The sequence below is a fragment of the Penaeus chinensis genome, chromosome 21 (assembly GCF_019202785.1).
Source record: "Penaeus chinensis breed Huanghai No. 1 chromosome 21, ASM1920278v2, whole genome shotgun sequence".
In the NCBI taxonomy this organism is placed as follows: domain Eukaryota; kingdom Metazoa; phylum Arthropoda; class Malacostraca; order Decapoda; family Penaeidae; genus Penaeus; species Penaeus chinensis.
In genome coordinates, this window is record NC_061839.1 from 11,236,417 (window position 1) to 11,253,916 (window position 17,500).

General features: G+C 39.0%; 1 protein-coding gene across 1 annotated transcript in view; it reads right to left on the reverse strand.

The window, feature by feature from the left end:
- LOC125036699 (probable lysine-specific demethylase 4B) overlaps positions 1-17,500 on the reverse strand; it is a 34,457-nt gene that overhangs the window by 1,110 nt on the left and 15,847 nt on the right. The window contains exons 3-9 of the mRNA XM_047629519.1: positions 15,421-15,602; positions 14,455-14,578; positions 13,366-13,514; positions 11,207-11,396; positions 10,431-10,579; positions 8,657-8,821; positions 183-367 (exon numbers count right to left, since the gene is read on the reverse strand). Of these exons, the coding sequence (XP_047485475.1) occupies positions 183-367; positions 8,657-8,821; positions 10,431-10,579; positions 11,207-11,396; positions 13,366-13,514; positions 14,455-14,578; positions 15,421-15,602 (1,144 nt within the window). The remainder of the gene's footprint in view (positions 1-182; positions 368-8,656; positions 8,822-10,430; positions 10,580-11,206; positions 11,397-13,365; positions 13,515-14,454; positions 14,579-15,420; positions 15,603-17,500) is intronic.

Here is a 17,500-nt window from a genome sequence, read left to right on the forward strand (position 1 = left end):
GGAATCATTGAAAATCATTAAAGCAAACAATGTATGCAAGACATAGTAGTACAAGCAAACAGCACAAAACAAAAGCAAGAGTGAGTGGAGGAAAAAAAAGAATAGGGGCAAAGGAATGAAATGCAAAAACAGCAATTAACAAGAGCTGCAACAGTGGGCTTAAAAAGACCAAATCAACTTACAGGATTCCCCAGCTTTGGCATAGATGTCATCAAGAACCTGGGACAGCTCCTCGTCCACCACCTCCTCTCCAGTGAAGATCAGCTCCTCCTCATTCTTGTTCTGGTGGATAGGATGTCGTTTGGGTTTCTTTTTCTTCGGTGACTGATTGAGCAGCTGTTCAATCAGGGGTGAAGGTGTGACGTTCCTACAGGAATGAAAAGGGAATCATTAAAAACAAACCTACATTACAAGCTACATATTATGCTTCACTTTTTACTATTATCATGCCAATTTACCTGCTAGATGCACAATCAATTTGTAGATGGTAAGTAAAGAACTGAAGAAGCATAGAGAAGAAAATTAATGATAAAAAGTAAAATGCTTGAGCATACTTTCTTTTCCCTTCTATAAAAAAAGGAAGAATGGAAGGGTGATGGAAAGGAAGGGGAGGAGCGAGGGCGAGGGCGAGGGCAAGGGCGAGGGCAAGGGAGAGAGGGAGAGAGGGAGAGATGGAGGGAGAGAGAGAGGGAGAGAGAGAGGGAGAGAGAGAGGGATAGTGAGAGGGAGAGAGAGAGGGAGAGAGAGAGGGAGAGAGAGATGGAGAGAGAGAGGGAGGGAGAGAGGGAGGGAGAGAGGGAGGGAGAGAGGGAGGGAGAGAGGGAGAGAGAGGGAGAGAGAGAGGGAGAGAGAGAGGGAGAGAGAGAGGGAGAGAGAGAGGGAGAGAGAGAGGGAGAGAGAGAGGGAGAGAGAGAGGGAGAGAGGGAGAGAGAGAGGGAGAGAGAGAGGGAGAGAGAGAGGGAGAGAGAGAGGGAGAGAGAGAGGGAGAGAGAGAGGGAGAGAGAGAGAGGGAGAGAGAGAGGGAGAGAGAGAGGGAGAGAGAGAGAGGGAGAGAGAGAGGGAGAGAGTGAACTGAGAGACAGAGAGAGAGTGAACTGAGAGACAGAGAGAGAGTGAACTGAGAGACAGAGAGAGAGTGAACTGAGAGACAGAGAGAGAGTGAACTGAGAGACAGAGAGAGAGTGAACTGAGAGACAGAGAGAGAGTGAACTGAGAGACAGAGAGAGAGTGAACTGAGAGACAGAGAGAGAGTGAACTGAGAGACAGAGAGAGAGTGAACTGAGAGACAGAGAGAGAGTGAACTGAGAGACAGAGGGAGAGAGAGAGGGAGAGAGTGAACTGAGAGACAGAGAGAGAGTGAACTGAGAGACAGAGAGAGAGTGAACTGAGAGACAGAGAGAGTGCACTGAAAGACAGAGAGAGTGAACTGAGAGACAGAGAGAGTGAACTGAGAGACAGAGAGAGAGTGAACTGAGAGACAAAGGAGTGTGAGAAAGAGAAAGTGTGTGAGAGAGTGAGAGTATGTGAGTGAATAACTGAGTGTGCACACATGCACATGTGTGAAAAGACTGATTTTCCTTGTCTACTGTTTAGTTGAAAAAAGTCACTTCCTAATGTAATTTACCTTTTCCAGTCCAAAACCTGTATTCATCCTAAAATGGTACACAATCCTTTTGTTATTATAAAATTGTTATGCAACTGTCAGAGCAATCATGCAAACGTGCATATACAGAAACAATTGCATACAATTGCACATAAGGAAACAAAAACACAGGCAGACGCACATACGCTAAAAGTTAACATGGAGTAGTAAATGAAGAGGAGATGGATTAAATTCTATAAAGTTCTGTTCCTAATATCTGAAAAAAGTTGTGGGTGGACTTAGCATATGTACATCTGATCTCAGGAATTGAAAAACCAGCAACTCCGGAGAATTCTGATTAGCTATGTCTCTTATGAAAAAAAAAGTATTGAAGTGTTGTAACCTAATAAAATACTGTAGATCATGTTTTTTAATACCAAACATCTATAAATATGTCTTAAGTGTCAGCTAGTTAGAATTAAAAAGTTAAAAGGTTCCTTTATGATAAAACACTCCCACACACTCCCCCCCCCCCCCCCACACACACACACACAAATATATATTATAATATGCAAAGGTACCCATCTATAAGAAGAGACTGCACTGCTACTAGAACTTTTATTAATGTGGAAAATATATCCAATGCAAATCTTAAATGGAACTTAAAGCCTCACTTGGTTTATGGGGAAATTATATTACCTTCTTGGCTAATTAACAGGTTAACCTCTTTTGTACTTCACATGACTTGCATAATTATGTAAATCTTCTGCATCTACTAGACAAGATTACATAAACAAGTTTTGGTTACTGGGCTCATAGTCTTCACCCTATGTGAAAGGAGCAAGAACACTATTCAAACTGGAGCAAAGATACATGCTCCACTTTGTACTTCAAAAAACAAGATGGGAGGAAATAAATACAAGTAAATATGAATACTGAATGAAGTCGTACACCTACACTACGAAACATTTGTCATATATCCCTTCTGGTTGGATACCCTCTTCTATATAGCATGACTGGACAAAAACTGATACCATAAACTGGTCCACTTTTAAATAAAAGCAACAAAAAGCACTGAAAAGCAAACAATAATAATGAAATCTTGTTTAAGCCTCAGTAAAACAGTAAAAAAAAAAAAAAAATGTTTCAGTAAATTTAGTATCCACTTTAATGACCACTGTGTCCAGTCTATGATAAAACTGTGTTAGCCATGAACACAAGAGAACAAGAAATATATACGTATTTTTTGTTTACAATGCAAAAACTAGTAAGGTATTCATTCATCAAAGCAGGTAACTGATAAAAAAACAAAGGAAAAAAAATGCAGGTAACTCTATGGCCTTGTTAGATATGTCCAGACCTCTAAAGACAGAGAATACCCAACCCATAAAACATATGATAATTTAGGAGGCATCAGTTACAGCATATATAAAAAATAAATGTCAGCACTGCCAATACTAAAGTCCCATAATCTTTAGTAATAATTTAGTTTTAAAAATCTTCATATCACAGAATTAGAAATGTCAACAACAAAGATGACAATAACAAAAGTTACTAACTAGTCAAACTTACATAAGAAAAGAAATATCACATAAGCCAAGAAACAATGCAGTGATATTATTTCATGTTTCTTGTAAATAATGTAAATAATGCAAAAACAAAAACAAAAAACAAACCAAACTTAAGCTTTACATCATAATAAATGGTATCTGAACAGCTAGATCTATCTTTTTTTTGTTCTAATGTGTTCAATATCAATGAAAAATAAGAAAAAACAGTTATATACCATTAAACATTCCTTAACTTAGAAGCTGAACCACTACAATGGGTACTGAACATTATTCACAGCTACATTAAATTAAGAAGCAAAGATAAACATATTACATAACAAAACAGCTACATAAATTTTTCATTGAGTTCAAATTATAACTCTAGTAGTAAAAGTAAAATAAATGGGTAAACATTCTACATTTATGACATAAATAAAACTGAAATATATTCAATGACTTTTGGATAGTCCTTTCTATTAAACAACTACCTCTTAGTTGGTGCGAGGACATACCATACAAATCAAACAACAGTCAAAATACAAAAGTTTAAATTGCACCTTCAGAAGCTAGATCCACTTAGAAGCAATAAAACCAACCACAACCATATCCCGATGAGGTACTGTGAGCAGCCATGGAGGGAACTTGCATCTGGGGAGCTTAGGTACTGAGGTCAATTAGGGACAAGATGCAAGGGATGTAGAGTGTCATGGGGAGGAGAGAGAAAGGGATATCAGTGTGGCTGGGGAAGGGGAAGGGGATATGGGAAGGAGGGGGAAGGAAGAAGCATGAGTGAGGAAACCAGGGAAGTACCAACAACAGACTGGGTGTATGTGAAATAAAGGCAATTTATTAACTCATGAGATCTGACAAGTTTGAACTGAACTAATGGCCTTTGTTTTCACATTCTCTCAAGGCAAAGAACAGAATGCAGCAAGTCTTTCAGTTAGAAAAAAAGAAAAAAAATATATATATAATAAAACAATATTAAATTAACAAAATGTGGGCGACAGCAAAAAGATGATTGTGAAAAAGAGATTTTCAATTTCAAGATTTCTTTCTACTTTCAGCTGTATATAGCTACACAGTTTGATACGTTCTAAAGTTACTAAGTAACCTGACTAGTAAATTAACCTAGAGCAGTATTTCCTGTATCTTAACCTATAAAAGTATTTTATGTGTGAAAAGTTACACATTAGGGTTAACTGTTCTGATGTGAATCTGAATTTACTGCCAGTCAATAGCCATACAATGTGGGAATACTCCTGGTGGCAGCAATGGAGGAACCGCTGTTCGATCTAGATGAAAGTACCAATCAGAGCCCATCATTGTGTACATGTACTGAGAAACAGCTGGCATCATCATAGGCCAACAGTTTGTAAAGTGTGGATAAAATGCATTATTCTTACTGTAATCAAAGGGAGGCTTGGTGTTTCTAATGCACAGATCACTATTCTCTAGAACATTTTTGAATGGTTCCAAAAAGTCTTTTTGTTTGAATGCATTAGCATTACCTTTCCTCTGAAAAGTACTTATCTGTGGTGGCTCATCTTCACATTTCTGCCTCTTTGGGCTCCACTGACAACTGTCTGGAATCCAATGTGAGCCACTGCCAACACTCTCAGAAACAACAGATGAGCCATTAGTTTGTTCCCCAAGAGATAGATCACACTCTTCTTCTACCTCACTATCTGAATACACATACAGTGTATCATTTTCTGCAACAGTGACTGTGGTTGAAGTGCACAACGAAGCTAAGTCCATATCAACAGATTCTGTGTCGGTTTCATTATCATTTGACTTCAAGTGCTTCCAAAACATTCCACAAAGTGAACAAAGTTGCCCATCACATTCATGATCGTAATGGTCATTCCAAGCACCTGTGACTCTTGGGGGAGTCATGAGGGTGGTGTATATGGGTTGATCTTGTGCTGAGGGAGGAACAGCCTCATCATCAAAAGGCACTTGTGTGCATGCTACAGCACCTTCAACACCATAATCCCATTCATTCACTTCATGCAAGAGATCAGTGTAGATCTCCTGCAGAGAAGGAGCTACAGGCACCTTTTCAACCTCTTCTGTTTTTTTGCTGCAAGTGTCAGTGCTCTCTTCAGTATCAATAAATATATCATGCACAAAATCACATTCAGACTTTTCATTATGGAAAGTTTCTAATTCATCTGATTCTATGCCTTCAGTATTTACCTCTCGTTTTTCATAATAAGTGGCTTCATCATATCTCTCAATTATGTCACCTTCAATATCCTCCATAGCAGTTGCTGGTGAATCTAAGTGATTACCTCCAGAACAGTTAAAGTCCAGAGACTGATGACATTCATATAGATCAAAAAATGACTGGTCATTTGTTGAAAGGGGAAGTTCTATTGTCTTGCTATATGGAGGGGTCATCTCTACATCTTGCTCTGGCTCATGACTGTCATCTTCATATAAACTAGTGTCTGTAATGGATACACAAGCACCTAATTCAGGATCACAAGAAGCCATAATTGTTGAACTTGTGAGTGATGGTTTGATACAAGACTCTGCTAAGGCAAACATCTCAGGGTCAATGTTCTCAAAATGTGAGAACAACTTTAAATGTGACGTTTCTTTCTCGTTATTCAAGGAACTCTGTATAACAGCAAAATTATTCCCACCCAAAGAAGGATCTTCCTTGTATAGGAGGAAATTCAAAGAGGAACTAGAATTATTTGCAGACTCTAATTCTCTAGATGATATAAAAACAGTTTGTGGTGAGGATGGGGATGTAGGGCCTGAGAGGGAACCAGGGCTAAGGGTGCCATAATCACTAGATGGGGATGGTTGTGGTTGATCACTTTGTTCAATAAGCTCAAGAGGTTTGGGAATAGGCTCACCTGGATGTAGCTTTCTCAGGTGTTTAGTCAGGTTAATACACGATGAGTAATACTTATCACAGATATAACAGTAATGCTTTGTAGGTACTTTATTCCTTGCATGATCTTTCATATGATTCTTGAACACATCTCTGTCTACTGCTTTGTTACACATAGAACAATGATAACCAATACGAGGCTCAGAGTTAAAATCAGATGCTGGTACAGGGAAGAATGTGGGGTACTGGTGATCCCCCTTGTCAGGCTTGGGATCATCCTCCTGGTGTACAGTGAAGGGAAGGTAAGCTGGGACAGGGGGAACAATTGGGGTAGGGGAGACTGGCCTCAAGGAGATTGCAGGAGGAAGGCACAGATGGAGGGTGGCTACCTCATCCAAACCCCAAGCCACAGCCTCCAGTTCCTTAAGCCATCGTGTCTCCCGACAGTTATGGGAGGGATCACCTGATGGGCAGGAGATGGACACAAGCTCTTTCTTCCCTCCATGGCTGCCTCGACTGCGACTCCCACACCTGCAACCATGCCTGCAGGGGACCACTGTTAGCTACCACATGCACAAACTACAGACCAATCCCAAATGGGCAGGGTGAATAGAACATTTAAGCAAGCATTTTATAAATAGTTGCTTCCCTATCATCCATTTTACAAATACTTTCTCTTGCTTCATTGATCAAATAAATGAAAAAGAGAGAGAGTCAATAGATATTTATTACCCCATAACCCCATATTCCCTTTCAAAGTAGTATCTTCTCATGGCAGACTGAGAAGAAATATTGATTTAACCCCTTCATGATGGGTCACGTCTATAGACATCAAAACAAACCGCTCGAAATGTGGCATGTGGCTGTACGCCGCAGCGCTACGAGCGGTGATTCGGCTCGATGTACCAAACTCCCGCGCTCAAATTCAGCGCGTTGCCATTGTTCGCCAAAGCATAGAGTTTTTTGGGCGCGGGAGTCTGCTACATCAAGCCGAACGACCCGCTCCAAGCACTCTGGTGCATCACTGCGGCGTGCAGCTGTACCCCACAGGCTGAGTGGTTTGTTATAATGCCAGTAGGCATGGCCCAGCAGTAAGGGATTAATAACTCAAAATTTAGTACACAAAAGAAATTAATTATAAAATGGATGATCTATAAGCAGCACTCAAGCATTATCTGGCAACATAAAATTTCTTACTTTGCACACAATCTCTACATCAAGCAAGACCACTTCATGCACTTTAAGTTCTTTAAACAATAAAATAAAGAAAAGTTAAGGAAGTACCATTTAAGCATTTTCTCCAATTTTTTTTATGCAAAATTGTGTAATAAAGATATATCAAAGCTTTCTCTGAACCACAGAAATTTTATGTCATCCTAAGGAAGATAGATACCCTTAATATACATGTGTAATAACATGTCAGAAGCATAAATACATGCAAATGGCATTGTATCAGAGGGGCAAACTTATTAAAGAAAGCATTCAATAGGCAGGAAAAAAAAGTTACAGAAAAAAGCAAGCATACAAACAGAGCTGCTATTTCACTACTCAAACTCAGTCTGGTCCCTTGGCCACCTCCAGCCATCCAGCTTTTAATATTATTTATATTACTATTAAGTTCCCCCAGATTAAGAGAAACTAGCCTACTTCAAAATATAACTAGTAACTAGAAGCTTGGTTTTTTCCCCCTTTTTTCTCCCCATTTCTCTTGTGCTGATGCCCTAATCAGTCAGCAAGAATATGAATCCCACCCTAATGATTATCATTAAAAATACAGGAAAATGTGAAAAAAAAAAAAAAAAAATTACAAAAAATATATAGACTAAAAAATGCCACAATCCAGTAGCCTAGAATACTGAATAATTGTGACCTCAAGGCCAGAGAGAGCTATCCCCCCCATTCCAATACTTTATAGCAGGTTCTCCAGACAAATCTCCTCTCTATACCCCCTCCAAGCCATCAGCAACGATAACAGTCACCTTTCACCTCCATGCCCCATCCCCAAGGATCCCCTCCTTACCCTTCATACTGTGGCCTTCTTGTGTTACTGAGCTACTGGGACCACTACTTCATTTTTCTTACAATATATACATGAATATCAAACCTATTCTGCCCCCCCCCCCCCCCTTTTCATATACAAAAGGTAGCCATTTCTAATTAATGTTCCATGTTTCTTGTCTTTTCTGGTGTGTAAAATTGTAATAAAGGCCAACTTTTTCCTTTGCCCTAGTTATTTGTAGCTATGAGGCAAAGAAATACCAAGGAATTGCAGTCTTTGAAGATTAATGTTTTCCAGTATCAAATAAGGATCTCTCAATTTATCATTTCATTATAAATGAAGGATTTGTAATAAATCAATAAAAACAATTATTAGCAAATATATAAATAATTTCTACTGCTCATTTAACATATAAGAAAACTGTCAGTTCTAAAATCTATAATCTAAAAAAAAAAAAAAAAAAAAAAAGAGCCAAAAGTGGGCAAAAAACAGTTCAGCTCCTCAGTTACCTAGTTTGTTGGTTAAGGCCAGGCCAAAGCAAAAGTCCCCAAAATGAGTTAGTTCCAGCGTTAGATATGACTAGTGAAAATGCAGCTCAAGACAATATAACTGATCTTTCAAGACAACATCAACAAAGAAATAAAAACGGAAAAGAAAAAGAAAACAAGACTAACTTCTTGTTGCACAGAACATCATTAATGGAAGGTTGTGCAGCGGCAGTGGAGCGGGTTGGGTCCTCTGGATGAGGCCCAATGTCCTTGCCTGCCAACCAAAGTTCATAACGCTCGGGCTGGAAACGCTTCACAAATGTGTCCATGGAAATCTTAACCATGTCTCCTCTGTAAAAATCAAAATTTCATGGATACATTAAAAATTAAAACATTCAATTATGAAAGCCATACTAATAAATATTAAGAAAAAGTTACTTTTGGACTTTAATCTAAACAAAAAACAAGTAAACATTATAAAACATAATAAGAATTAGAGCTAAATTGACTCCATTTACGCATCCTTATTATAAACTCAGAGTATGATTACCCAGAAACAATTTCAACCCACTGGCCAAAAGAATATAGGAACTATCATCTGTATTTTTTGTGAATTTTGTTGCACAAAAGTACTTAGGCATCAAGGAGGTAATTAATCCCTCAGTAATGGTATTAGAAATCTCTTGGCGCCATAGACCCCAGTGATTTCTGGCAACTGACCAGCTGCTGGGAGCAGGAGTCCACTACATGTAGCAGAACTTCCTGCTCAAGACACTCTAGCACAGCGCCAAGAGTATAGCCATACTTGGCATACCAAGCAGTTTGTTATGACAGCTATACACATGATCCAGCAGTAACAGGTTAAGTGGAACTGCTATACTCATGATCCAGCAGTAACAGGTTAAGTGGAACTGCTATACTCATGATCCAGCAGTAACAGGTTAAGTGGAACTGCTATACTCATGATCCAGCAGTAACAGGTTAAGTGGAACTGCTATACTCATGATCCAGCAGTAACAGGTTAAGTGGAACTGCTATACTCATGATCCAGCAGTAACAGGTTAAGTGGAACTATGTGACCTCACCTGATTTACCCATTCCCTGAATCTGAGATTTTTTTTTAAAGCTATTAAACCTGATACTATTACTATGATTATCATAATGTTATTAAAATACTAGAGTGATAGCAATACGAATTTTAAATCATTTCAAAATTCAAGGACAAGAGTTAACAGTTGATATATGTAGGACTACTAAACGACTCCTTAGTGACTAAGCAACCTGGAGTCATCTATATGTAACCACTATTAACCCCTTCGATCCGGTTGCATCAAAGCAATCACATGACCAAAAAAATCCAGGCATGGGCTTACATGAACAGCTGCTCTGCTGGGTGTGTGGCTTGTAGGCTGGGCGCACGCAAACACGTGTGTGTGGTGACAAGACTATCCCTCCTATTTGCTGTTATTTCCTCTTTTTACACATAAGTGTTTTCATCTTTTTTGCCATATTTGCCATTTGCTTTGCATTATCCAGATGGTAATAGACTGTTTAACACTTTTGTCTTTTTCTTTATGATTTCATAATATTCATTTTTCTGTAATACAACCTGTGTCACTGGTCACAGCACCAGGAATACAATACTGGGCATGGATATGGCACCAGCGCTTTTCCTGTCGTGGCTCATGGACACGAGTCTAATCAACCTCCCAAGAGGTTTATGCATTCGTGGCCAGTCTTTCCCATCACTCTGTCCTTCAGCCAAAACACTCACAACGGCATGTTCATGTCACCCATCCCTTGAGCCACATTTTTCATAATGTGATGGTCACGTCATCCAGATCGAAGGGGTTAATAAACTAAAAACACAGTAAACTTAGCATATATATCATACCAACCTGGTACACCGGGAATAATAATCACTCCTCAAATTCTAAAGCTTGGAACAAAATAGTCATACCTGCACTGACACTGAGTGGCACGTTTACCGTATTCCACCCAACGAGGCATTGCAAAATTGGTGGACTCGGCACAATTGAAGCCATGGTTAAATCCTGCATGGTAACCATATGGGAAGGTGATCATGATTTCTCCCTCATCCTGTGTGATCTGGAAGATATAAAACAATTGTTAGATAGAAATAACAGGATAAAATCAAATCTAAAAAGAAAAAAAATCTGCAGATCACATCAAAGGTTTGGAAATTGTCTGCCTGACATCTCCGCTTAAAACAAGACAAAAGAGAAATCTTCCCAAATCTTGCAGCTATCAATGTAAAAAAAATAACATTTAATTTTATCACTATAAAGATAACTACTACTAGGATTCCTATATTTTCCACCAGACAAGGGAGGTAGCAACAGAGAGAGAATGAATAAATAGGAGAATGAGAGCTAAATATGTTAACAATGCTGCTGCCACACAGACAAAGTCTACTGCTCACATATGGAAGAGGACAAGAAGAGAACATAACTGCCCTCCACATATTTAACATCTATATTTATTTTAATTTGATAGCTTTCTTAGGGTGTTTGGAAGTCATTTTCGTTGTTGCTGTTGTTGTTTTCCAGCATTGTTTACTCTCTCATGACTACATCTTTAATTTCATATTTGCATATATCTTAGACAATATATATTGACTACGCTGGCAGATAATTAGCTTTACACTCAGCTCAGTTATCAAATTGATAATGCCAAACTGAGTGAGTGGTGTCAAATAGTTTCAGGGAATTTTACCTTATTAAATGGTATTGAATACTGCTTCAGTATCTGTGGAGACATCAAGGACATTTTGTGCCGCAGATAGGCTGGGCAAGCCTTGAATGAGTTGGGGAAGAAGCCATTAGCCAGCCTTTCCAATCTTCTTCCATGCTCTGGAGGTATGGCATACCAAGTCTTGGGGGCTCCAAAATGCAAGTAGTTTATGCTGAAATAAAAAAAAAATTATTTATCAGAAATATATTTTAACCCATTGGCAACGGGTATAGAAAACTAAAAAAACTTTACGCTCTGGCGAACCACAGCCACATTTCGAGCGTATTGTTATGACGCCTATAGGCGTGACCAGTCGCCATTGGGCTAAGTAACAAAATAAAATGAAATCTGAAGAGTATTACAAGTTACCCATCAGCAGAATTGCCTCAATGCCTATGAAATTAACCAATAAATATATATATAATATATATATAATATATATATAATATATATATAATATATATATATATATATATATATATATATATATATATATATATATACATATTATATATATACTTTTTTTTTTTTTTTTCTTTTCTTTTACAGGTTAACCCTTCAGAGACAAGTACATGTGCTATCCACAGCAGTTTTCTGGAAGTTTTGTAGTATACAAATGGCTCTGCAAATACTCAGTCAAAGGAAACATTTAGTAGACCGTAAGTGATCACATTACATGAAATTTTGTGAAAATGCTTCTTTTTTGTTTAATACTATTAACCACATGCTGCTGGGGAAAATGAATAAAAAATGGGGAAAATGATGTGCTCATTTTTTTTTTTTTTTTTTGTGAAATGTCTCTGCACATAGATGGCTCTGCTAGTGCTTAGCCACAAAGGAGTCAATTAGTAGACCTTGTGACCTTACCTTATTTCATCTTTTCTTGAATTGGTGGGAAAAACATATTTTTTACTAGTGTTATAATATAAGATAACGTACAATATTTTCATAAATCAAAGAAAAGGGTAAATGGCTCATTGGTGACTTAGTACAAATGTAGCCATCTATGTGTAAAAACAAACTAGTAAACTCACAGTCAACATTGGGTTAATACTGATACTATCATCATCACTAACATTATGATTAATATAATCTCATTAAAATACTAATCATAAAAAAAAAGGATTTACAAAATTCCAGGAAAAGCGTAGATAGGCGAGATAGGTAGGACTAACAACCGACTCCTTGGTGACTAAGTACTTGAGGAGCCATCTATGTGTAGACAATTAAACCAATACCAAAAGGGATGGCACATATATATGCACCATGCCCACTATTAGTTTAGTTTATTAACCCAATCACTACAGATTTATATCCTGTCCCTTGTCATTTTTTTGTGAATTTTGTTACATAAAGATGGCACCACATGTGCTCAGCCAGCAAGAAGTCTATCTGTAGGCCCTAAAGTGTAAATGTGTTTCTCTTTCTTATACTATTGACATTGATACTTCTATTTTTTCTTATTGATATTATTATCAAATTGTTATTAACATCTTGGTAACATTAAAGACAATGAAATAATACAAAAGAACTTTCCAAAAATCAAGGAAAAGGTTAAACAGGTGAGAAGGGTAGGGCTAATAACAGACTCTTTGGTGACAAAGAACTTGTAGAGCCATCTATGCGTAAACAAAATAAATAAACTTCTATTACAGTGGGCATGGCATGAATTCTTGCCATCTGTGTTGATTAGGTAAAGAGTCTTTACACATAGATGGCTCCACAAGTATTTAGTCACCAAGGAGTCAATTATCACCTATCTCACCTGTTTAAAATTTTCCTTGATGTTCAGAAATATTTGCTCTTATCTTAAATTGTTATTACTGATGTTAATAATATCATTTCAACTATAATGTATATAATAAAAACACCAATGATAATGATAGCATTTGCAAACAGAAAAATAAAAAATATCTACATGCAGAGACATTTCACAAAAGAAAACTACAATGAGCATTACATTTTCCCAGTGGCATTGGGTTAATCCATCAGTGATGGTTTATTATTATTAACTGGTCTTTGTAAAAAAATAAAAAAATAAAAAATATTCTTCAATTAAAATTTAAAAACTTCTATTACACAACAGGAAAAATATCTAGTAATACCCATTTTTTCCTGCATTACCTGATAAACAAACATACCTGTATAAGTCCATGTCTTCAGTATGCCAAGCAAAAGTGGTTTTCCACATTCCAAAATATAGGTATGCAGTGTTGACACCTTCTATGCTAATGCCATAATCTTCATTGACATAATCCAATATTGTTCCAAGGTTGTTGATGTTCCACTCCTAGAATAATTCAAAGCCAAAATAAATCTCAACCCCTTGTTCTTTCCAAGCCCCTACTTAATCCCTTGGATCCAGGTGACATGACCATAACATTAGGTAAAAACATTGGTTAAAGTCAGGGTGACATGAATATGACATCATGAAAAAAGTTGGCTATGGGCCACAGTGACAGATGGGAATGATGGGAATGACTTGCCACAAGTGAACGAGGCTTTTGGACAGCGATTCAACTCAGTGGGCATTTAGGAAGGGGCTTTTACGTTATGTCCATCAGCAAATGAGTGTGCAAGGTACCAGCTGTGATTCAATGATTGGAAGAGCATCGGCTCTAGGGAGGACACTACTTCAATTTTATGGATCCTATCCTGTGACTGATGGCACAGGGTGTTTGAGAGAAACTGAACATTACAAAAAATGTCACTAATTGTTATTGTTATTGAAGAGAATTACAGACTTCCTACAGAGATGATATGGAGCCTGTGTAAGAAAAACATTCTATTATCATCTTGATACAGTACATCTAATGACAAATATACAAAATGGCAAAAATAAAAAAAACAAAGCAGAAAAAGGGATAACAACATTCCAGAGGGGAAGCAAGTAGTCCAGACACCACACACAAGTTCATACGCATGTTCATATGCACCCAGCCTACAAGCCGTAATGAAGCACACGGATCCAACGGTTAAGAACATGGGGGGGGGGGGGGGGTCAGTATCTGTACTTTAATTCATCTGCTCATATACAGAAATGTTAGCAATTTTATCATCAAATTTGACCATTACAGAATTTAGTAAAACTTTGATTCTAAGATATCTCTGCTCATGTGTTTTGATACACATGCATAACATATACATGTATTACAGCAGAGAGTAATAAAGGAGTAATAAAAAAACACTTTGCTTTCTATCTTTACATAAAAAACATTTTACATCCTTACCTTTACATCTGGATCAGTTATGCTACCAGACACATCAGCTCCATAAATTGGAGACACATAGGTAATGTTCTTCCAATACTTTCGCTCCAGGTCCTCATATGATGAATGCTTTGGTGTTCGGTATCTGACAAAGTAAAATAAATTAATTGAAGTCTCATGATCTTGTAAATCCTGTAAGATCTTGTACACTCACTATAGGTAGGAAAATGAGATTCAGCTTTCCTTCTTTACATTCAACTGTCTCATATTCTCAGGGGAATTTTTTAGACCTGCTTCTAAATAAGGTCTTCGAATATAAAAATAAATATATATATATATATATATATATATATATATATATATATATATATATATATATATATATATATATACACACACACATACCTACATGCATGTATACACATAAATCCATGCATACACATGCATACATGTATCCATATATATATATATATACACATATATGTATCCACATAGACATGTATCCATATATATACATATATACACATACATGTATCCACATACATACATGTATCCATAAACATATATATGCATAAACATATATACACAAACATATGCCCATACATGTATATACATATATAAATCCATATACGTATACATGCACATGTACATATACATGTGCATGTATATACATGTGCATGTGTATATACATGTGCATGTATATATACATGTGCATGTGTATATACATGTGCATGTATATATACACGTGCATGTGTATATATACACGTGCATGTGTATATATACACGTGCATGTATATATACACGTGCATGTGTATATATACACGTGCATGTATATATACACGTGCATGTATATATACACATGTGCATGTATATATACATGTGCATGTATATATTTATATCTATTTATATAATGTTTTGATAGTGGTACATGACAAAGTGGACACATACACACAATCTTGCACCTGTGCATTCTCACATACACCATACCTGTCATTATTGGCCATCTTGTAAAATTCCTGCACTGTCATGGCTTTTTTCTGGATATTTATCTGCTGGTAGAGACCTTGCTTCCCCGTTACAACCTGGCAGATGGGGGCTGGGATCGTCATATCCAGTTTTTCCAGGTCATAGCCCTCTTTACGAGGACACCACTCTTTCGGGGGTATGATCTGCAAGGAAAAACAAGAATTAGAGAGGTGAAGCAACTTGCAATATATGCTCAACCTTCTTATCACACATTCCACTATCAAAAATCACTACTATCATGCATACACTAAGTTCACACAATTCTGTTAACATTCACTAACTCTCACTATAACCCACTAAAGTCAGTGCATCAGTTATGCATGGGTGGTCTCTGTCAGTGAGCCCTCATCACTGAATGAGCAGAACAGGTTCTAGCCAAGATTTATGCATGTGAACAAGTGTTACTGGCAAGAGATTACTTTTTGGGAGTGTGAACAAAAGTTTTTTTCTTGGAAAGATCTTAACCTGCAAAGAATAGAAATTCTGATATGTGAGGTGCAATCCTGCAAGCCTTCTCGTGGGCTGGGTAAAATGATTCTTGTTGGAAAAGCATTACAGGGAAATACTAACAAAATGTGGTAGAAGACTGTCCACCCCATAACCAGAAAAGTAGTAAAAAAAACTAACTTTTAGCCCACCTTTTTAGCAACTTATGAGCAGCCTCAGCATACATGCACATGCCACCCGAAAAAGGAGTCCAGTCACACCATGGCATGTATACACATGCCAAGATTCACCAATGGGTCACTTCTCAAGTTCCACTACCACAAATTTTTGTTACCACACACAGGTGCATCACTAATTTAACATAATAAGAGAAGGGTTCATGTAAGGGAGGAGGAAGATGAAGGAAGAGGAGGAGGAGCGAGGAGGAGGAGGAGGAGGAGGAGGAGCGAGGAGGAGGAGGAGGAGGAGCGAGGAGGAGGAGGAGGAGGAGCGAGGAGGAGGAGAAGGAGCGAGGAGGAGGAGGAGGAGGAGCGAGGAGGAGGAGGAGCGAGGAGGAGCAAGGAGGAGGAGGAGCAAAGAGGAGGAGGAGCAAGGAGGAGGAGGAGCAAGGAGGAGGAGCGAGGAGGAGGAGGAGGAGGAGGAGGAGGAGGAGCAAGGAGGAGGAGGAGGAGGAGCAAGAAGAGAAGGAAGGAGGAGGAGGAGCAAGGAGGAGGAGGAGGAAGAGAAGGAAGGAGGAGGAGGAGCAAGGAGGAGGAGGAGCAAGGAGGAGGAGGAGCGAGGAGGAGGAGGAGCGAGGAGGAGGAGGAGGAGGAGCAAGGAGGAGGAGCGAGGAGGAGGAGGAGGAGGAGGAGGAGGAGCAAGGAGGAGGAGCGAGGAGGAGGAGCGAGGAGGAGGAGCGAGGAGGAGGAGGAGGAGGAGCAAGGAGGAGGAGGAGGAGGAGCAAGAAGAGAAGGAAGGAGGAGGAGGAGCAAGGAGGAGGAGGAGGAAGAGAAGGAAGGAGGAGGAGGAGCAAGAAGGAGGAGGAGCGAGGAGGAGGAGGAGCGAGGAGGAGGAGCGAGGAGGAGGAGCGAGGAGTAGGAGGAGCAAGGAGGAGGAGCGAGGAGGAGGAGCGAGGAGGAGGAGAAGCAAGGAGGAGGAAGAGGAAGAGAAGGAAGGAGGGAGGAGGAGGAAGAGGAAGAGAAGGAAGGAGGGAGGAAGAGAAAGAGAAGGAAGGAGGGAGGAGGAGGAAGAGGAAGAGAAGGAAGGAGGGAGGAGGAGGAAGAGGAAGAGAAGGAAGGAGGGAGGAAGAGAAAGAGAAGGAAGGAGGGAGGAGGAGGAAGAGGAAGAGAAGGAAGGAGGGAGGAGGAGGAAGAGGAAGAGAAGGAAGGAGGGAGGAAGAGAAAGAGAAGGAAGGAGGGAGGAGGAGGAAGAGGAAGAGAAGGAAGGAGGGAGGAGGAGGAAGAGGAAGAGAAGGAAGGAGGAAGGAGGAGCAAGGAGGAGGAGGAGGAGCAAGGAGGAGGAGGAGGAGCAAGGAGGAGGAGGAGGAGCAAGGAGGAGGAGGAAGAGAAGGAAGGAGGAGGAGGAGGAAGAGAAGGAAGGAGGAGGAGGAGGAGGA